Here is a 23,714-nt window from a genome sequence, read left to right as displayed (position 1 = left end):
ATGTAGCGAGGATGTGACCTGCTACAAGTGTGGAAAGGTCGGACATTTTGCCAATGAATGTCCGAACAACAAAAGGATGTGTTTTGGGTGTAATGAAGAGGGGCATATTTTGAAAGACTGTCCGAAGAAGAAGGAGGCAGCGAAGCCCAACATTCCACCAAAGCCGAAGGCGAGAGCCTTCCAGATGACACTTGAGGCTGCAAAGGATGAAGCTGATGTCGCTTCAGGTACCTTTCTCGTAAACGAATTACCTGCTCATATATTGTTTGATTCTGGAGCCAACTACTCCTTTATTTCGCATGAGTTTGGTAGAAAGCTAGCTTTGCCTGTTGATAGACTAGATAATGCTTTATTAGTTGAAGTAGCTAGTGGCAAGTTTGTACCTGTTAGCCATCGTATGAAAGACATCTTGATCGAACTTAATGAGAATAAGTTTCATGAGGCATTATTGCCTATCGAACTAAATGGTTTCGACATCGTCTTGGGAATGGATTGGCTTAGCGCCAATGATGCCGAAATTCTATGCAAGAAAAAGATAGTTAAAGTAAACCCGCCTGGAAAAGATTCGTTTATGGTGTATGGGGACAAACGGCGAGTGAATTCTGGGATCATTTCTCTAATGAAAGCCAGAAAGTGTTTGACCAAGGGATGTACATCATATTTAGCGTTTGTGATTGATGCTAAGAAAGAAAAGAAGGTGATGCAGAGCATTCCAGTGGTGTGTGATTTTCCGGAAGTATTCCCCGAGGATCTTCCTAGATTACCACCTGATAGACAAGTGGAGTTCAGAATAGACTTGTTACCAGGAACCACGCCAATAGCAAAAGCACCTTATCGATTAGCACCGACGGAGATGAAGGAGCTGATGATGCAACTTCAGGAGTTATTGGACAAAGGTTTCATTAGACCTAGTTCATCGCCCTGGGGAGCTCCGGTGTTATTTGTGAAGAAGAAAAATGGAAGTATGAGAATGTGCATCGATTACAGAGAGCTGAACAAGGCAACAATAAAGAATAGATATCCGTTGCCGAGGATTGATGACCTGTTTGATCAATTGCAAGGTTCGAGCTATTTCTCGAAGATCGATCTTAGGTCAGGATATCATCAGCTGAAAGTAAGAGAGCAAGATATCGAGAAGACTGCATTCAGAACTAGATATGGACACTACGAGTTCTTGGTTATGTCGTTTGGACTAACCAATGCACCGACAACGTTCATGGATTTGATGAATAGGTTTTGTAATCCTTTCCTTGATAAATCCGTGATAGTGTTCATAGACGACATTCTGATCTACTCAAAAAGCCAGGAGGAGCATGGCAGACACTTGCGAGAAGTGTTAGAAGTTTTGAAGAAGGAGAAGCTTTATGCAAAGTTCTCCAAATGTGATTTTTGGATTCGTGAAGTCCAATTCTTGGGTCACGTGGTCAACCAAGAAGGGATAATGGTTGATCCAGCGAAGATCGAAGCTGTAACGAAGTGGGAACAACCGAGACGTCCCACGGAGATTCGAAGCTTTTTAGGATTAGCCGAATATTACCGCAGGTTTATCCAAGGCTTTTCTTCGATTGCTACTCCCTTAACAGCTTTGACCCACAAAGGAGCTACTTATGCTTGGAGTGATAAGCATAAAGAAGCATTCGAGAAGTTAAAGAAGAAGCTATGCGAGGCACCGATACTTTCTCTACCCGATGGAGTTGAAGACTTTGTTGTTTATAGCGATGCGTCTGGGGTTGGATTGGGTTTTTTTTGACCCAAAGAGAAAATGTGATAGCATATGCGTCTTGACAGCTGAAGGAGCATGAAAAGAATTACCCGACTCATGATTTGGAGTTGGCAGCGGTAGTTTTCGCTCTGAAAATATGGAGGCATTACCTCTATGACACGAAGTGCTAACTTTTTACTGATCATAAGAGTCTCCAATATCTTTTTAATCAGAAGGAATTGAATATGAGACAACGACGCTGGCTAGAATTACTTAAAGACTACGACTGCGAGATACCTTACCACCCCGGTAAAGCTAATGTTGTTGCTGATGCTCTCAGTCGGAAAGTCAATCTTGAAAGGAGGAGGCCAAGAGTGTTGAGAATTGAAGTTGTCTCGACCATTGTGGAGAGTATAAAGAAAGCTCAAGAGGAAGCTTCTGAGAAAAATGACCGAAAGGAGGAACGTTTGGGTAAAACGTTGGTGTTTGGTACTAACGGTCATGGACTGAAGGTATTCCAAGATCGTATTTGGGTACCTAAGTCAGGAGGAATTAGGGATCTTCTAATGGAAGAAGCTCACAAAACCATGTACTCAATTCATCCGGGTAGCACTAAAATGTATAGGGACTTGAAACCCTACTACTGGTGGCCGACGATGAAGCTTGATGTTGCAAAGTATGTGGCCGAGTGTGTGACTTGTGCGAGAGTCAAGACACAACATCAGAAACCTTACGGGAGTTTAGAACCATTGCATGTGCCTATGGGTAAGTGGGAAGACATCGCTATGGATTTTGTCACTAAACTGCCCAGAACAAAGAACGGTCACGACATGATTTGGGTGGTCGTTGATCGATTCACTAAGAGTGCGCATTTCATAGCAGCCAAGGAGAAATGGTCTATGGAAAAGCTTGCGAATTCTTATGTGAAGGAAATTGTGAGGCTTCACGGTGTTCCGTTAACGATTGTATCGGATCGTGATAGCCGTTTCACCTCAAGGTTTTGGAAAAGTCTACAAGAGGAGATGGGTACCAAGTTATGTTTAAGCACAGCTTACCATCCGCAGACTGATGGTCAGAGTGAAAGAACAATACAAACACTTGAAGATATGCTGAGAGCATGTACCTTGGAATTTCTAGGTAATTGGGATGAACATTTACCGTTGGTAGAATTTTCCTATAATAATAGTTTTCACTCGAGCATTAAGATGGCACTTTATCAAGCTTTGTATGGACAGAAGTGTCGTACACCGTCTTGTTGGCTTGAGGCTAGGGAAAAGCAGTTTATAGGACAGGAGATGGTTCATCAAACTGCTGAAAAGTTGAAAATAATTAGGGAAAGAATGTTAGCAGCTCAAGATCGTCAAAAGAGCTATGCTGACAAGAAGCGAAGACCGATGACTTTTGAGGTTAGAGATTCGGTTTTGCTTAAAGTCTCGCCGTGGAAGGGACTTATAAGATTTGGTAAAAGGGGAAAGTTGAGTCCAAGGTTTATTGGACCGTTTAAAGTTCTTCAGAGGATTGGGAACCAAGCTTACAAGCTCGAATTACCCGAAGAACTGAATGGAATTCACAACACTTTTCATGTGTGTTATTTGAGGAAGTTCACGGGAGAACTTCCCGATATAATTCCAATTTCTGAATTGAGAATTGATGAGAACAAAAGGTTGATTGAAGAACCAGAGGCAATTGTTGACCGAAAGACTAAGAAGTTGCGACGCAAAATGGTTGGGTTAATGCTTGTCCGATGGAAACACACGAATGGGCCGAATCTCACCTGGGAGACGGAGAGTGACATGTTGAGTCGCTATCCGCATTTGTTTGTCAATGTGTGATTACGGGGACGGAATCATTCTAAGGTGGAGAGAATTGTAACGCCTGTGTTTCCAGGCTTGCCATTTTTAGCACTGTAATGGTCTAGGTTAACCTTTGTAACCCATTTTGAAATATTAAGATTGTATTATTTGAGTATTGTGTGTTTTGTGCTTAATTGCTTAATTATGTGGTTTGATTAATTAAGAATAAAAAAAATAAGCGTCAAAATTTAAGTGTAAAATAAACTTAATAACTTTGATTTATGTTGTAGTAGTTGAAACGAGGTTTCCGAATATATATAGAACGCCCAAATCTGACTTCGTATGAGGAAGTTATGATTTATCGAAGTTCCGGCTTAGCGGTATGCAGCCTGTTTTACTCGATTTGAGATCGAGGGGTTTTTAGCCGAAGCAATCTAAATGAGAATCGAAGATCTCATTGTTGGTATCGAAGCGATAAAAAGTTAGGCGAGAACGGACGTCAAACGAAGAAGTTATGAATTTATAACGAAAGTTTCTGTCCCGGCCTATTAAAAATAATTAATAAAAATAAATTCAAAATTAGCCGACGGAGTCTAAACGAACGTCGTAGAGCATGGTCTCACCTTTCCGTGAATATAAAGAACGTCGAAAACGGAGTTCGTATGAAGAAGTTATGAATTTCCGAAGTTTATTAATCATTTTGTATTTAAATTTAAATCAAAAATCAGAAGCCTTATCCGAAGCGAGTCATTGATCTGATCCGAGGTACGCGCTGCGTACTCGAGTACGCCCCGCGTACTCCAAAGGGTGTCGACATTTCGGATGACGCATGCAGTGACGATTCGGAGCCCTGTACGCCCCGCGTACAGGCGTACGCCCCGCATTCGTGCGAGGGTCCAGCACTATAAAAGGGGGTCCGAAGGCAGCCAAAATTTTTGTTCATTTCTTCTCTTCTCTCTAGTCCTTTGCCTCGTTTTGCGTGCTGATTCCATCCCGAAGCCCCGGTAATATTCCCGAGCCCCGAGGCAAGTCCCGAGATCCCGAAAATCCCGAGAAGTGCGGTTTCCGAGTCGAAGCTCTGCCTGCAAGAAGTTCGATTTTTGTGAAGATCTTCCAGATCTGCTGTGGATTACTACTTCTGCAAGTCGTAGTGCTGTCCGATCATCTTCTGATCAAGTGAGTGTATACTACCTTTCATAAACACGATAATAATACAAGTTTGGTTCGAGTGTATTAAATATATTGTCGTTTATAGGCGTGAGTGCGTAGTTACTTTCTTCCAAATACAATAATATGAAGTATTTTGTATAAAATACGTGTTATGTGTATATATTTGGTTGTGTTATGTGTGAATGTGTATTCACTCTCTTCTATCTTATAGATTTGATTATTTCTCTATGAGATATGTGTTATGTGTGTGTGTGCCTCATCTGTTATGTGATATATGTGCTGATTAAAGCATGCTATACAGGTTTTTAAACTATGTATACAAATGTATATTTTTATCTACGAATATGTTGGGTAGAACATGGGTAGATATTTGGTGTGTAATAAACAGATGAGAGGCCTCGTTGTTGTTTGATTGAGTCATCTAGCAGAGTTTAGATGACGACCACTGGCTATTCTAGACAGTCTTGTGGAAACATTAGCAGGTTCGCCACCTGTAGGTGTTAATGAACTTGGGTGTTCATTCGCTGTACTCCATCCCCCTCATGGTTGCCTTATTTGACTTATATTGTTGAGGCACCCCCGAAGCATGTGTTGTCGCCCCGATGAAATATTCTTAGACTAGGTCCCTTGTGTTAGTTGTTTTAGGGACATTAAAGTGAGAATAACGGGAATGGGTAATTGGGTTATTGTTGGTTGGTGAAAAATTAAATATGATATTTATTGTGGGTTGAAAACCCTATATGCTCACCAGGATCCCAAGCCTGACCCACTCAGTTTTAAATTGTATTACAGGTAGTGGCGGAAGGGCATGAGATGAACGAACCATCAAGTTGTTTTGTTTACAAGTCTGCATATGTTTATATTTGTTATATGACTTGTAATGTATTCGTTTATGCTTATTGGTCTGTATCGGAACATGACACCCCGAGTTTTGATTATAATGAAAATACATTTCTTTTATGAAATGCTTCGGTAAACATTGTTTTATCATGTTTTGTTTTTGGGAACAAATTCCGCAACTCTTTCAAATCAAAAGGATTTACTCTGAAAATATTTAAAAGCATAAATGAAAATCGGTCTTTTCTGGCCGAGATTTTGGGGATGTCACACATACATACAATATTAGGTCCTGCAGATTTGATAGAGGGAACTAGGAAAGCCCATTTTATATTACCAAATGGTACAAGCTTTTGTATAGAAAATGCCTTATTTTCTCCAAAGTCTAATAGAAACTTACTAAGTTTCAATGACATATATTTCAAAGGAAACGACACAAACTAAAAATTTCAAAGACATATATTACAATATTAGGTCATGCAGATTTGATAGAGGGAATTGGGAAAGCCCATTTTATATTACCAAATGGTACAAACTTTTGTATAGAAAATGCCTTATTTTCTCCAAAGTATAATAGAAACTTACTAAGTTTCAATGACATATATTTCAAAGGAAATGACACAAAAACTGTGACCATTTAAAATAAGAAATATATGTATTTTATAGACAAAAACCACATGCTTGAAAAACTACCAACACTTGATTCTGGTCTGCATTATACATATCTACATATTATTGAATCAAATATGGTAATTAAAGGAAAAGATTGTGATCCTAGGACATTCAGTTTATGGCATGATAGGTTGGGCCACCCAGGATTAACAATAATGTGAAGGATAATTGAGAATACGCATGGGTATCCATTGAAGGACCAAAAGTTCCCTCAATAGAACAACATAAAACCATGTAGATCTTGTTCCCTTGGAAAGTTAATTATAAAACATTCTTCAATGAAAGTTGAAAGGGAGTCACCTAGATTTCTATAAAGAATTCAAGATGATATATGTGGACTGATTCACCCACTATCTGGACCATTTAGATACTTTATGGTCTTAATATATGCATCAAGAAAATGGTCTCATGTTTGCCTATTATCAAATCATAATATGGCATTTGCAAAGTTTCTTGCCCAATTTATTAAATTAAGGGCACATTTCCCTGATTATACTGTCAAAATAGTAAGACTTGATAATGCTGGTGAATTTACTTCACAAGCATTTAATGACTATTGTTTGTCTATAGGAATTATTGTTGAGCATCTAGTTGCTCATGTACATACACAAAATGGTTTAGCTAAATCACTGAATAAACGTCTCCAGCTAATAGCTAGACCATTAATAACGAGGACCAAACTTCCTGTTTCTATCTGGGGCCATGAAATCTTACATGCTGGATCATTGATACACATGAGACCAAGTTCATATCATGTATATTCTCCACTACAACTTGATTTTGGTCAAGAGCCAAATATATCCCATTTGAGAATTTTTAGGTGTGCAACATATGTTCCTATTACACCACCTCAATGGACAAAAATGGTGTCACACCCCCGGACCAGACGGCGGAAATGTTCGGAGGCGGGTGACTTCATTGTGCAGTATCATAACAATTGAATATAAATGAAACAGAGCAATCCAAACATCATACATTGAGATAACAAACTTACATTGTTTACATATTGTATTTGTTCTTCGAGTTACACAAAAGATACACAGGTAGAAAAGAATCCAAACTACAGCTAAATGATCTTGCACCAGTGTCCCTTGTTTCCTGCTTACTAGATCCCTGAAAATACAAGTCGTTTTGAAAAGCGTCAACTAAAAAGTTGGTGAGTTCATAAGCATTTTTGTATAAAATCATTTACAGTTGTTTAGAATCGTTCTCGTTGTACTTTCAGAAAATCAGATATTTTCTATGAAATCATTTGAAGTCTTGCCTTGAAAATCATGGATATATGTGTGCATGTCATTACTTTTGTTCATCCTTATAAGGAGTGATTTTGAAAAGTAGTGTGATTTGTAAAAGCGAGCTGTGTCCGGGAATAGTTCTTTTGAATAGTAACAATCAACCGACTCAAGAAAAATCCCTTATTTTCAAAAAGAAAATATGGTTGAAAATCATGTTCCTCTTATCGAGTAAAATTGAGTGTGTGCGTTCTAGTTTATCGTTATCGAAATCGTAAAAGAATCGTTTTCCCCAGAAAATCCTATATTTTCTGCTACAAAATAATCGTAAGTTCTGGTTTATCGTTATCGAAATCGTAGAAAATCGTTTTCTCCAGAAAATCCTATATTGCCTGCTATAAAATATTCGTATGTTCTACTTTATCGTTATCGAAATCGTAGAAAATTGTTTTCCATGGAGTCCTACGCTTTTTACTTTGTAAAATAGCATTATTTCGACTCTATGCTCGTTAGGAGAAAGAATCATGGCAATGGTGGACATTTTATACGGTGAAAAGAAAGGACAGTCAACACAAAAAATGCGGACCATCACCTATCACGTATAGGACAGTCAACACAACGTGCCAAATTTTATTTATGAGGTTTTCCTTACATAAATTTCTAGTTAATATAACATATTCTAGTGAGTCGTTATAACCATACTAATCATGACGGAGTGCCTGTTTTGGCGTTTCTCAGGCACCTTCGGTTTGGAAAAGACATTTGTCACCTTAGAATGGCATGTCTAGCTGTAGCAAACAGCGAAGGTGCGGGGTGTCAACCCCGTATAGATCTATACACAAATTCCCGCTCTCCCTCCAGGAGACTCTGGCTATAACTCCTTATAGGACTTAGACGTACACTAATATTTTTATATTTAAGTACTTTTGAGATTTGTCTGACTAGAATATTAACAACCTTTTGAGCAATCGTTAGAGATTCATTATATGTTAGATTAATAATGAAACTCGTACTTATCGAATAGAAATATCGTTCTCGTTCCATATCGTTGATTGTGCTCGTTAACTAGGTGCTCGTGTTCGTTCCTTTTCGTTTATTGAAAAATAAGTCATTTTAGTCAAGAGAAAAAGTGTCAAGTTATAATTTATATAAATTTATAACTGCCGGTTATGACACACATTTTCTGTTTTATGACATATATAACATTACTTATGTTCTTGGAAGTTTTATGACAGCTGCTTATGACATGCAAATGTTTCTGTCATAAAGGCTCTATTTGCATATTTTCTTGACGCAAACTTTTATGTTGAATATTTATAAAATACTCCCTGATGGTTTGCAAAATAGTCACAAAGTTTCTATTTTCGAAAAATCACTAGAAATGGTGTCCACTTAGTAAGATCCCTTTCATAACTTTTTATCTTTAAACATGGAAGCATAGATAAAGGGGTTAAGTTGGACACACTCAATGGTTGGGAGGTTCTTTTGTTGAAATTATCCTCTGTTCTTTGTGAAATTTAGAAATCCTTCGTTCATGAGTATATTACTAAATAATAATTTAATAGTATTTCATACACATACAAACATACGTATATATATAATCATTTAAGAGTTTAGGCAAGATTTGACTTGTACTCTCCCCCAAAAACATTAAAACATGGAAAAAGGTGGGGGTATGAAGCTCACTTTGAGTTAGTTGAGGAGTTGTCTAGAGTTATGGAGTGAAGATCTCAAGCTTAAACTCTTGCTGAGATGAGGAACTTCCTTGGGAGGGATGCTTTCCTAAGGGTGATCACCACATATTATGAATAAAATAATATGGATTCATCTTGAAATATTATAAAATATTAGATGGGTGGAGGAATTTACCTTACAACTCCAGGGAGAAATTGAGAATTTTGTTTTCAACAAGTTATTGTTCTTGCTTGGAGATGAGTTTTGAGAGAAAATGAGAAATGTGAGAGAATATGTGAAGTCTAACCCCTTCACTGTCGTTGCTTTGGAGTATAAGAAAAGGAAAGGAATCTTTGATGCATGGGAATCTGGTGGTCCATGCATGGATATTTGGTGGATAAAGCATGGAGTACTGTGATTTGCATGGGAAATGAGGAATTTCATCAATTCACAAAGTCAATCCTTTTGTCCTTTTCTTGATTTAGGATAAGGTTTTCCTAAATCCCAACCATTTATTTTTATGAAGAGTATGCTTAAAATAATTAATTTTAGCATAAAATAATGGTTTTAGGGGTCTTAGCTAAGAAAAACACGAGTTTGGTTGGATTTCCGACCTCAAAATACCTTAAAATGGTAAAAAGGTCCAGAATAGTCCAAAATTCGGGGCTAAATAGTGAATTCCGAAACTCTAGGGCAATTTCCGAAGCTGTTAGTTAAATTTCGGAGTTATATCTTAAATTCCGGAGGGAAGGGTGAAGGTTGCGAGGGTCCGAAGTGGCCAGCATGTGTGTTCCGGAGGTGCTGTACGAGTTCCGAAGTCAATGCCCACTTCCGGAGTCAGGTGCGCTTTTGGGTTGGTCCGGACCGAGGGTGCGAGGCCGTCTGCAGCTTCCGAAGTAGGTCTTCAGGCGAGGTCCTTCCGGAGCTTACTTCTTCCGGAGTCATGCAAGAGGGTCCGAAGCACATGGGTTCCGAGGTGATTCCTCCTGATTCCTTAGAAGGGTGTTCAGATTAAGAGGGTTCTGGACCAAGAGGTTCAGGACCAAGAGGAGTCCGGACCAAGAGGTTCCGGACCAAGAGGGTCCTTTTGGGGTTCCTCTTCCGGTTTTTGAGCTGTTTTTGTGACAACCCAAAAATTTCCGTTAGTTTTAACGTCGAAATTAAGCACGTCAAAAATTAGCCAAATTTATATTGACCGGATTTAAACCCATAGGAATATTTTAAATAATATTCGTCAAGCGAACCAAAATTAAGGAGGTATAATTTTAAAATTTGCCGTGTTTAACGGTAGTCGTGAAAAACCCCGTTCGCGGTTGGTGTCGGGTGAACCCCCAACCAGGCCATAAACTCCACCCTATATAAGGGTTGAGTGGGTTTCATCCCAACCTTTTTCCCACCTTAGACACCTTCTCTCTCTACTTTCTCTCTCTACAAATCGGGTTTTGGTCAAAAATCGCCCCTTCGAGCTTCAAATCGGTAAGTTAACCTTCCTAACTTGTTGTTTATCTCATCTAGCTTGGAAATTCGTGGCTTAAACATCCAAAAACCCCAAAAAACAAGAGTTTACGGTCTTTGGAGCATCCCAAAACCGTAAACACCTTGAAAGAGGGTTTTAGTGCCCTAAAACCCTTCCAAACCACTTCTAATGCTTAGCAATGACTTAGAGGCTTGCATGAAAGGACTTAGAACACCAAAATCGTAACAAATGGGGAGTAAACATGAGTTTACGGTCTAAGAACATTCTTAGACCATAAACCCATCTTCAAGGACCATAAACACCTTTTTGGGTGTTAAACTACCCCTCAAACACCTCCAAAAGCTTCCATGAGTACCTAGAGCCTTGTAATCCTTCATTTGATGCACCAAAACACATGATTCATGAACTAACATGAGTTTACTGCCATAAAATCATGTGTTTAAGGTAGTAAACTCCCCAAGAACACCTTCTTAGACCGTAAACACCTTTCCTAGGTGTTTAAGTGCCTTTAACACCTTCCTATGCCCATATAAGTGACTAGAACTTTATTTCCTACCATTTAAGACCTAAATACATGAAGGGATTGACCAAGTGAGAGTTTACGGCCGTAAACTCCATGTTTGCTGCCGTAAACTCCCTAAAATGGTCCATTTGGAGCCTAAACCACTTCCTATGCCCTAGAATTGAACCTAGCCTAATTCCATGAGTGAGATAAGACCTTAAAGCATCTAAGGACACACCACCCATGAGTTTACGGCCGTAAACTCATGGGGATATGGTCTTAGGGCCGTAAACTCTATAAAGAGTTTACTCCTAGGCCATACACACCCTTAGATACTACCCGGGACACCCCTAGCACTTAACCAAAGTATTTTCCGCACTTTAGGATGCGTATAGGTGTTTAATTAGTATTATATCTACTAATTGTATGTAAACATATGTCATCATATGTTAATATGTCACTAAGTGTGTTCAAGTCTTTACTTGACACCGAGCACCCAACCGGCACTTTTGTTCGATCCACTTACAACAGGTGAGTTCATACCCCTGAATTAACCTTTTAAATGTTTTTACATTATTTTATGGGGGGGGGGGGGAATACAAGTTAAAACATGCCAGTTATCATATCAATCATATGTGATTAATAACCCGCATGCACAATGATTTATCACACTTTCAGTTGTTTTACCAAGTATAATACCATAGATGGTTTTCCAAAATGTTTTTACTTGTTAAAATCTTTTCTCAAATTACCTCTCGTGCTGTATGTTTTACTTCTAAACCAATTACAGCAGTGTTTTAAACTAAGGTTTTCTTTACTTATATTGTGTTATCAAATTATATTCAAAACGTGTTTATGAACGGTTTTCAAAGCTTGTTTTACATAACTATATCAAGTCGTAAATTCCTATTTTTTTAGGTTTTCCAAAAAGGTTTTACCAAAGTTTTCTTCTATACTTCTATACTTCTGTTTTCGTTAAATGCATGATTGTACTTGTATAGTTATATAAATAATGTTTAAAAGACTTAGGAAGGCTAGTTCGCCCTATTTCCTTTTCCTCGTTGGGATGTGGTCTGGTGGGTATCGGATATCCGTCCGAAGGTCGTTTAAACATTAATTATATATCATGTATACACGTATAGACAAAAAGGTTTACATCGGCCAGTTCATTTCCCTTGGGTAGCAAGGGCATCCTTCCATTCATCATTCATAGATCAGAGACACTAGTAACTATTATAGGAATAGTTAGGAGGTTCTATTCACTCTTTCTAGTACGAGAATTCCACAGGAGTCAGTTCATACGCGAGTCTATATCATTTCTCCAGCGCCTCTAATAGAATTCAGATTACGAGATGCATCTTCAAGACACAGATCTCCCCGTCGTCGAGTTGGTAACCAGAGTCTCCTGTAGGGAGAGCGGACATTGTGTGTATAGATCTATACGGGACTGAAACTCCCGCACCCTGACTGCTAGCTACAGTCCACGACCTACCAAGCCAAGGGGTGACAAATGTCATATTTATTCCGACGCTTGCAGGGCGTCAAGTACTCTAGTGTCAATCAGTATGGTTACGAGTATCTCCATGTTTACCTTATAATTCATGGCCTTAAGGTAACGAGAATCTATCACTGTGTTCTTGAAACCACCCACTTAGGATTTTCTTTTGGTTTTAAACCTTGCTAGCTGTATCTTTCATTTGATACTGTATGGGGTCTGTGTTTCTTTGTTTTAGACCTTGATAGCTGTATCTTTCATTTGATACTGTCTGGGGTCTGTGTTTCTTTGTTTTAGACCTTTCTAGCTGTATCTTTCATTTGATACTGTCTGGGGTCTGTGTTTCTTTGTTTTAGACCTTGCTAGCCATGTCGTACATTTGTTACCGTCTGGGGTGTGTGTTTCCTTTTGTTAGACTGAGCCAGGCGTATCATTCATTCGATACACTCCTGGAGTCTATGATTTCTTTTGCCTTTGTCAGCAGTATTTTCTGCTGAGGCATATGTTATTTTCCCTAATGTTTTTACTAGTGATATTCTCCTACTTTCTTTAAAGTCAAATACCGTATTTTGGTAATGATAGTATTTCAGGGAAAGCTTCTCCTTAAAATATAACACTGTCAAGTCTTGGTAGAGGACTACTTTTAATTAGAAAATATAGGATTTTCTGGAAAAGGCACTAATACACCGTAGATTCTAAACTACTACTTTTCATAAAGTTATTCTGAATAAAATACTTACTTACACAAATGACACTAAAATACTTATGAACTCACTAGCATTTCTAAAAATGTTGATACTCGCTTTCAAAATAACTTGTATTCTCAGGTCAGCAATAGACAGGTACACCCGGGAGCGTTTGTGAAGCCAACCTAGAACCGAGCTGCATTTATACTAGTTCTGTATTACTTTGATGTCTCTATTTAATGTAACTTATGTAAAACTATTACTATTAATGCAATGGTTGTTGTACTATCATTACTATACTGCATAAGTTGTGATACTTGACATGACGTCATCCACCCCAGAACTTTTCCGTCGTTCTGGTTTTGGGGTGTGACAGATTGGTATCAGAGCATTGTTTATAGTGAGCTAAGTATATCTATTCATAAAATATATATAGCCTATAAATACATAGGGATAAAACACTCTGACCAAGAATTATACTTTAAAATATAACCATATTTTACCAAAGTATAAGAACATCCAGAATTTAAATACTCGAACACAAGTATCACAAGAAGAACAAGAATAAAAGTCTTCGGATGTTGAGCATTACCGTCAAACTTGGGCAGTTATGTAATCGTAAGCTGGAATGAATGTAACTTGAGCAACTACATTTATTCGAGATGCGATGAACGTGTGCTTGGGAGTGATAGTGGTGTTGCAATAGGTCTGGAACTTACCAATTAGGAATGCTAGAGCCAAACATAAAGTTTAAAATACTATGGGAGTATTTTGGAATACTAAAAGACTCACATTAATCCCAGAATCATATTCAGAAGTTAAGAAACAAACAAGAAATTAAAATACCATAGGGGTATTTTAGGATCCATAGATAACCTTGTGTGAAGAACTAAAAAGATCCTTATTGATATACCTACAATTACAGAGGGTATACTCCCAAGGTTATATATAATAAGGATCCCATAGACTAAGAATGTGTGGTTTCACTCTACTTCCTTTTCCTCGTTGGGATGTGGATATAGAGTAGTATCACATATTTGAAGGCCTATCGGATCTAAGCTATATATGATTTGTGTACCCTATGTAATTGTAGCAGAAATCGATATGGATCACCCAGTGAAATGTTAATAATCTCTTAGGCTTCTTTAGACATTTCCATTCTCGCACGAACCCTGTAGAAAACCCTATCCACTTCAGTACTTGGCAGAAGATTTGATTCAGACCCAGAAGAGGTTCATTGAGAAGATTTCCAGTTCGGAAATAAATGAACTAGATCGAGACTATTGAAATCACCAAGTGCCTATACCTTTTTAGGGACATGGTGGGGAATTCGCCTAAACTTCCGAGATTTCTAGTCATACATCATGAAGTGATGACATCCAGAGTCAGAATCGAAAGTAAGACAGAGTAGAAATTCAATATGTCTATAGGAGAAGAGAACCCTAGGTAACTACCCGAAGGAAACCAACGCCGGTCCCAGTCAAAGATACGAGGTAGGCAGAGGGAGCCAGTACATGGAACCTGAGAAGTGTCTTTTCCTTGTGTTCGTCACGCTAATGAATGTTTTTTTTAAAAGAATGTTTTTTTTGCTACTTGTTACACTCTCATTCAATTTGTCAATTGTCATTTTATGGTTATTTTGAATTAATTTTTTTCACATGTCATTCTGTGAGTTTTTCTATTTTATTAAATTTCACATAATATTTTAATGTACTAATCGCAATAAATGTAATAATAAATGAAAATTAATTTTACTAATAAACCTACCTTTTAATTTCAAAATTCTCAAAATTAAAGCTCATTAGTTTTTTTCTTTATTTAAATTATTTGTTTAAATTTATAATATAAAAAACATTTCCATTATAATAAATCATTATTTTTCTTATTTTCTTATAAATTCAAAGTCTCAAATATTTTAACATTTATATTTAACTTTTTTTTTTTAAAAAAAATTAACACATGTAATACATGAGTCTCACAACTAATATATATATATATATATATATATATATATATATATATATATATATATATATATATATATATATATATATACAGAGAGAGAGAGAGAGACCATTAGATCATAAATCGATGGATAAAAATGAGACAATGTCATTATGGTAATATTTGATAAAGTTTTAATTAGGTTACGAAAGTGCTTTTGCCCAACGGTATCAGACATTGTCCTCTTTTCTTGAGGTTAAAGGTTCAAATCTCGTTGTGAACATATGTGAAGTTCATGAGTAGTTAAGAAACAAATTAAATTTGTTGTTAAAAAAAAAATTAGGTTTTTTGCTTTAATTTGAAGTACCATTATTTTCTTTCATTTTCACAAAACAAGAGCACCAATCAACCAATTTCACAAATCAATACAAGTGATCAAAGGGTTTTCCCCTTTGTAACCCATGAAAGAATATTGAAAAAGCATTGATCAGACGTATATTGTGTTTTTAAGCATCAATAACTTCCTGGTCCCACTATATTATCCTAATTTCACAAATAAGGAATCAAAGAGCATTGATCAATTGTATTTTTGATATTTGAGCATCGACCAAAGCGTTTTCAAAAACATCATTTAGAGGTTTTGAGCATTATGAAAAGAGCCTTTGAACATCATTTTTAAATTTAGAGTTGAAGCTTATATTCATTCATGAACAAATGTTAATTTGCTCGTTTATGTTCATTTACCTGATTTTGAAGTTCATATTCATTTATAAACATATATTAATCTTGTTTTTGTTTATTTATTCGGTTTGAATCATGTGTTCAATTCATAAACATATGTTTATCTAAGAATAATTGTTAATCTGCTTGTTTATGTTAAGTTTGAGAAAATAACCAATTTGTTCATTCAAGGTTTAAGAGAGTAGCTTCATAGGGCGTGTTCGGCAAAACTAGCTGGTAGCGGGTAGCTTGTAGCTTGTAGCGTTTTGTTAAACGCTACATGAAGTAACATTTGGATTTGGAGCGTTTTGATTAAAGTAAACGCTAGAAGCTTGTAGTGCCAAACGATGCTTTTTGTTTTAAACGAAGCTTTTTGTCAAACGCAAGAAATTAGAAGCTCTCAAACGCTCTAAAATGCTCTGTACCGAACACGCCCATAATCGATTTCATCAATTTCAAATAAAATCAAAGCCTAACAATCTATTCACCTTCCATACAGAAGCAAATATAACAATTCTTATATCATTTAGGATTTGATTTTTATAATTTTTTTTGTTTGTTCACTCGTGATATGAATTGTATTTAAGTTAGCACCATATCAATTATGCCTAAAATCTAACGTAACGGTTAAGAAGTTGGTTATTTGGTTGGGTGATATTATTTGGTATTATATTGAACTTTATATAGACGCACATATATAACCCACACATAGTGATTGTTCCCACTTCTAAATCTCCAAAATATTATTAGTGTTTTGTGATTTTTAGAAGGATTCGATATAGACTCAGGGCCAGTCTTGACGGTGGGCAACCCGGGCAACCGCCCAGGGCCCACGACTTTAAGGGGCCCAAAATTTCTCAAATATATAATATATATACATATATAAAGAATAAAATTTATGTATATGTCTTCTAAGGGCCCAATTATAAAATTAACCAAACTTTAGCCCAATGAAATAACCTTTTTTTGTCTAGACTTTGGAACATTTTTTGAAGTAACATTAAGCAAACACTATCGTTTGGGACGTCTTACAGGAATCCTCATCAAGCGGGAACCAATTAATCTAATTGACACCTCGTGAATCCTAATCGTTGTCTGGTGAATCAACATCAGAACAATGATTGATAATCAGTTATGTCGTGTGACTTCTTCCATTCTCGTAGTCTCTTACCAACCTTCAGATTATAATCAATTATGTCGATTGAATGCAAAATTGCAAAGCACCCATTGAATGAGATAAAAACCATAAGGTTAGCTATAAAATTTTTTTGTTTATTTTTTCCTCTGATTCTTTTGTTTCTCATTCTGATTTGATTTCTTATTCACGCTCCTTATAGTTTTTATGTATTTATTTATTTATTTATTTTATTTGTGTATCTGTGTCTCAGATTGCTAGATTGCTGGAGATTGGACTGTCAATTCTTTATAGATTCTACCTATTTTTCATATTTTTTACTTAACAAGATAATTTCTTTGTAGATATCTGATTCAGAACTCAAATTATAAATCCAATCCTAAATTTTCTGATGTTTTAGTGTTGTTTCTGATTTTATTTTGTATTCACATTCCTGATTCCTGGTCCTCGTATCTAATTAAATGTTGAAAGCTTATAGTTTTTTTTCTCAGATTTCTTGAGACTTAACTTTATATCTTCTACCTACTTTTTTAGATGTTTGTACTTAAGAAGGTAATATATTTATTGATATATGATTCAGAATTCAAAACTTTAAATCCAGTTTTAAATTCAAATGTTTGAATGTTTGTATTTGATTTTATTTTGCAGTTGCACCTTGATTTAAATTAAATATGATATTAGGCTTCTATAATTTTAAGACAGAAATCATATATCAAAAATCAGATGTAATCTTTTCCTATAAATAGATAGTGTTTAGCTATTGACAATCTACAATGTTTTCCAAAAACAATTATCTAGAAGCCAAAAAAAAAGGAAGAAACGAAAAAATTTTGATGCCTTCAATCAAACTTATAAAGGATCTATACATAATTTTTTTAAACCATCGAGTTCATATAGTTTGAATGAAAATGATATCAGTTTGAATGCAGAAAAACTAATTTGAATTAAAATAATAGTAATTTCTCTTTTAGGTAATGTTGTTGTTATATTTATGTTTCTAATATTAATAATGATTTGTGTGTTGTTTATTTTTAAATTAAATTAAATTTTATTTATTATTTTTAGGGCCCATAATACATTTGGACCGGCCCTATAGACCGTCCAAATAACACTATTTATCATATCTTTGAACCTGTAACAAGCTACACATAATCCTAGCATATTTATGTAAATTAATAATGTTCTCTCAAACTTGTCAAAAATATCGGTTTTTGTCGTGTCATTATTTTGGCGTTAATCGTTTAACATGTTTGTTTTTTGTTTTCATAAAAAACGAAAAGGCAAACGAAATATTTTATATTTGTATGTATCAAAAAATATTTACTTTTTCTCATACCAAAAGTAGTCTTTTTGAGCGTTACAATTATTAAAAATTCTACATATACTAATATATTTTGAAGGAAGGAAAAAAATATATAATATTCATATTTGCATCGAAATTCAATCGCTCCAGCTTTTATTCACACACCACTCTTCGAGTCTTCGTGCCTTCTTCATCTTCATTGGCACTTCTTCATTCACACACACACACACACCTAATTGCTAAGAACTATAAACGATTAGCATGGATTATTCACATAATATATCATGTATGCATCACATCTCTTCTACCCCATATTTCAGTTTCCTGCATTTTCTTAAGATTATCTTCTACAAATACAGAATATGTATAAGTGCCGACAATCAACAATGCATGATTTAAATTCTATTGAATTGCTTTATCATGTATTGGGTTTCTTCGATTATTTGTTATATTCTCGCAATTTAATTGCTCGAAATTGGCAGGGAAACAGAAGATTCAAGTGGAAACTGCATTTGAATCTGTTCGAGTTCAGGGCTCAAGGAGTTCGGTAAAAACGGAGGGAAGCGAAAGGCGGCGTTGGCCGTCGTGGAAGAACCTCAAACGGCGGCTTGGATGGAAGCGAATCAATATCATGGGGATTTGCGGGACATCTAACTGGGTTCTCCATACCAATTCCGAAGAAGAACCATTGATGAGCTCTGCGGATCAATCTCCGGCTGCTTTGGAAACGATAAACCCACCGACGGGATCTATCATCGGTCAGGTTCCGGCAGGTGGTGGCACGACCATGAACCTTGCAACGGCATTGGCGGCAGATCGTCGGCAATTAAACGTGGGACCCACAGATGGATTGAAGACGACGAAGCCATTGAAATCGATAGTGAGACTGTTTGAAGGAATGGACGGCAGCAAGGTTGTTAAGGTAGCGGAGAATGACGCCGATGACAACGGCAGCGGCGCGAGAGGGATTGGTAGCATGTGCTGCTTGTGCACAGAGAGAAACAAAGGTGCGGCGTTAATCCCCTGTGGGCACACCTACTGTAGGGTGTGTTCCAGAGCGATGTGGTCGAAGCAAGGGTCGTGTCCTCTTTGTAACCGTTCGATTACGGAGATCCTCGAAATTTTCTAAAAGTCTGCTGTTTTTGAAAAAAAGAAAATGGAGAAAAAGAATTAAGAGGGTGGAAAGTGTCAATTAGACAATATTGAGTGGGATTATGCAGCAATCATGTAATAATTCCCACTGGATCCCTTTCAATAATCCGTACATATTTGAGGTGAAAAGTGATTTGCTCAACTCATTTTACGGTAAAAATCGGACTTTTGCTACATATTTTATATTTTTCAGATGAAATATTAAAAAAAATGTTGTTCCATATACTCATTGATCCGTAGTACCAAAAGAATAAGTTATTAAAAAAAACGATTCTGAATTGGTTGATGGTTAATTGGTTATTTTATATGGTGTATCTAAATCACAAATATCGTCTATGTAGTATGGGATGTATCGTCCCACATATTAGCGTCGTCCATGAATTGACATTTATTCATGTCATGTGCAACTCAAAGATTGGTAGGGGTCTGGTTTGGGTATAGTTTTCCGTTTCAAATAGTATTTATAGTTAGGTACGGGTCTGAGTTGTTTCAGGTTCCAAATAGTTTGAGTTTTTTCATATACAAAAAATAATAACCAAAATGTATTTAATTTTGGCATGCATATATAGGTAATTTGGGTATTATGGTCTCGTTTGATACGCATCTTTCCAAGTCTAAACAGATCTTTCTGGCTGAATGGACCAGAAAGACTGTTTGATTTGCACAAAAAATTAGTCTTTTTCGGTAAGATATGTTTTTCCCAGAAAGCCCCAAATCATATCTTTCTGGCTAAATGGGCTGGAAAGACAGTTATGCACCAAACTTCGTCTCTTTCTTTCTTATTTGGATTATTAATTTTTTTAAATAACTTTTTTAAAATTTATTTTTTATTGAATTATTACTTTTTTTTCATTATTCAGCACAATCAATCAGATGTACAATCAAACAGCATGGTATCTTTCCCAGTCAGAAAACTTTCCCAGACAGCACTTTACCACACATCACTTTTCCAGACAGAAACTATCAAACATGACCTAGGTTGGGTCCGGGAATATCGGATATTACCCAAAAAAAATTATTAAAAGTTAAATAGAAAAAAATTAGCATGGTAAGTAAACTGTAAGGACCGATTGTTTAACTTTATTTCCAGTTCAAAAAAAAAAACTAAATGGTCTTTTTTCTTAGCCGTCCGGAATACAAATCACAAAGCTATGTCTTTACCATGGTGGAAGACCACCACAACCAACCACACCAGCTTGTTGTGTCGTGGTCGTAGTAGTGATGAATTGTGGTAACAACCACATTACATGATGGCGAATGGGATAAGACTCGATATATTTCATCATGACTAGCCGTTTGCAACAACTATAACTTTAATTTAAAAATAAATAAATAAACACATATCACTCCTATAAATACCATACTACACTATCTTCTTTTTTTCATACCATTCTTCTCTTCATTTACTACATACACACATATATCTTTTTTAAAAGTCAAACATTTTACTATGGATTAAAATTCAAACACTTCACCAACAAATCAAAACTGCAATTTTGAAAATCATTTTGGGCTAGACACAACACCCCCAAATATACGAACATAGAGTCATCCCAATGTGGTTTTGTAAACTTGCTCCAATGTGTATCCCGTATCCAACAAACACGATTTTTTTAACAATAATAACAACTTTTCCAATCCTATCTACAATCATTTAAATTTGCTTTTGTATTTCAGCAACCTTACTAAACATAATCACAACCTTCACAACCAAGACCTTAAAAGCAATTCACAATCAGATTCTCCAAAATTGGTAACGGAAACACAAATAGGACAAAATGTTGGTGATTTATGTTATTAATGTTATTTAAGTGTAATGGGATTAACTTGTTAACCAATGTGATATTGACAAATATTGAACAAGTAAGGATGGTACGGAGTGCACACTTGTTTGAGTTTGTCTTGATTCAAATTACACTATTATTTAGGGGCGAAGCCCCTAAACCATAGGACTCTGGGGGCAACACCCCTAGTAGCGGGGTCCAAGGGGAAAAGCCATGACTAAGGTCGAAATGAAAATTTGAGAATTTTGACCCTAACAGTTTTACCCCTGACATGGAACCAATTTAAGGTAGTTTAATGACGGTTTTGTGGTAGTTTGTAATTGTCAATATGACAGTTTATTGACAGTTTTCGGACCAGGAGTTATATCCTATTTTTGTTCATTTGAATCTGGTACATAAAGAAGATAATAAAATTTATCATTATCTGTTCTTGATCTCATACTGAGTTTTATCTATTATTGTATATTATGTATTGTATTTCAGCCCATTAGTTAGCCTTTTGTATTAAGATTTAAGACCATTGTACTTTGTATTTATTCCTGGATTGTTTAATGAAATCCTCATGGGGAAATCATTGTCAAACATGGTATCAGATCCTTAATTGATCTTGGTACTCTTTCTGGCCCTACTTCTCTTCTTCTTCCTCATGTCTTCTCTTCCTCTTCTTTCTTTCTTCCTGTGATCGACCATTGCAGACAAATCTAAGCCCTTCACTTGCACCAACATCAAGTCCTATGTTCCCCTCCTACTCTATCTCAATGAATTGAATTATGAAGCATGACGTGAACTCTTCTTTACTCACTGTCGTGCATATAGTGTTTATAGCTACCTCGACGGCACTACCAAACCTAAGGATCCAACCGATGCCGATTGGGACAACCTCGAAAACTTGGTCAAATCTTGGTTGTATGGTACTATGACACAATCCTTTTTCACTATGATCCTCAAACCTAAGTTTACTACCCATTCTTTCTGGACCGATCTTGAATCTCTATTCAGGGACAACAAACACTCACGAGTCATTAAACTAGATAATGAGTTGTGTTCGTTGGTACAAGGTGACCGCTTCATTACCGATTACTATAAAAAATGAAGGCCATTGCAAACATGTTGGTAAACATAGACACACCGGTACCGAAGAAAACCCTTGTCACATACATGTTCAATGGTCTCTCTCCAAAGTTCGAGAACATCTCCATGCTTATCCGTCACAAGGACCTGCATCCTTCCTTTTCGGAGGCCCGATCAACCCTTGTTTCTAAGGATATCTGTGTGCACCTCCATCACTTATCTTCTCCATCCCATTCTGATCATGCATTTTCCCCTCAAGTTCTCCTAGACGGAAAGAGCAACATGCCTGAATGGTGCAACCAACACAACCGAAGCTCTTTAAACCGGCACACCGGAGATCCCTCTAAGAATAGAAGGTCTCAACCCTCTTCCTCATAACTTGCTACTAGTGCACGCTACCCCCCCCCCCCCCAGCCCACCCTTGTTCTCCATACTACTACCCATAGGTTGCGTATGGTTGGTCTGCTTCTCCATCTTGGGTCATTCCCCGCCCACTTCAAAACCTCCAAAAGCAGCGTCACTATCCACCGTCTGATAGTATACTCGACAAGCACCCGATGAGTCCTTCAAGTCCATCTGTTGCTCCAGTCGCATACCACACTGTTGCAGATCCCAAATCCATTCCACCATTATGGCAGTGGTTTCCACCACTCCCATCCGATCAACCAACTGAATTACCCGAAACATTCAACACCATGACACCCTATAACATCCCAATGTGAGGTACTTCCAAATTAGACCCCCTTTAATTCATTTATATTACATTTGGTCCCAAAGTTCCAGAATTGTATGCTAAAGGGGTTGAAGGGCATTGCTATAATTAGGAGCCTTCGAAGTATGTCGTGCATACGTGGTGTACGATAGGCGTACTCACTAAATGAGGAAACCCTAATTTTTAGGGTTTGGCTGGTATTTAAGCATCCTTATGGCCTCATTTCCCTTCACCTTATCAGCCTCCACCCTCTCATTTGTGTTTGAAGCCCTAGTTCTCTTTGAGAAGCCATTTCTAGCCTAAAAGTGTGTGTTTGTGTGCTTAGAAGAAGAAGAAAGGAAGCCAAGATCATCTTTGGAGAGTGGAGCACATTGAATCTAGGATTTACTCTTCATTTGCAACCCTTCAAAGGTATAAAGCTTGCAACTTGATCTTTCAATCACGTAGATCTATAAATGGGTGTTTTAGTGATACCTTTTAGTCCTAAATTTTTATCTTGAGCATTGCATGTTCTTGACGATTTGAGTTGTCCTTTTATACCCTAGGAGGGGTCCTATGTTATAAATATGAAGTCCCAATGGTTAGTTTTGCTCCATGCATCTTGTAGAAGGTCTTAATGGATTAAGACCGTGAGTTAAGCACTTATTAGGCAT

At 36.7% G+C, this 23,714-nt stretch overlaps 1 protein-coding gene across 1 annotated transcript; it reads left to right on the top strand.

The window, feature by feature from the left end:
• The first annotated feature begins 18,367 nt into the window (after positions 1–18,367).
• LOC111878857 (uncharacterized) lies at positions 18,368–19,723 on the top strand. The gene is made up of 2 exons (XM_023875340.3): positions 18,368–18,628; positions 18,825–19,723. Exons 1-2 carry the CDS (start codon positions 18,604–18,606, stop codon positions 19,469–19,471), a joined length of 672 nt encoding a protein of 223 aa, XP_023731108.1. The 5' UTR covers positions 18,368–18,603; the 3' UTR covers positions 19,472–19,723.
• Positions 19,724–23,714: the final 3,991 nt, after the last annotated feature.

The sequence above is a fragment of the Lactuca sativa genome, chromosome 5, assembly GCF_002870075.4.
Source record: "Lactuca sativa cultivar Salinas chromosome 5, Lsat_Salinas_v11, whole genome shotgun sequence".
In the NCBI taxonomy this organism is placed as follows: domain Eukaryota; kingdom Viridiplantae; phylum Streptophyta; class Magnoliopsida; order Asterales; family Asteraceae; genus Lactuca; species Lactuca sativa.
This window is presented reverse-complemented; position numbering and strand designations above follow the sequence as displayed.

Coding starts and splice junctions, on each gene's coding strand:
- LOC111878857 (XM_023875340.3), top strand. CDS start 18,604: ATGGATTATTCACATAATATATCAT. Junction 18,629..18,824: donor TTATTCACATAATATATCAT/GTATGCATCACA, acceptor CGAAATTGGCAG/GGAAACAGAAGATTCAAGTG.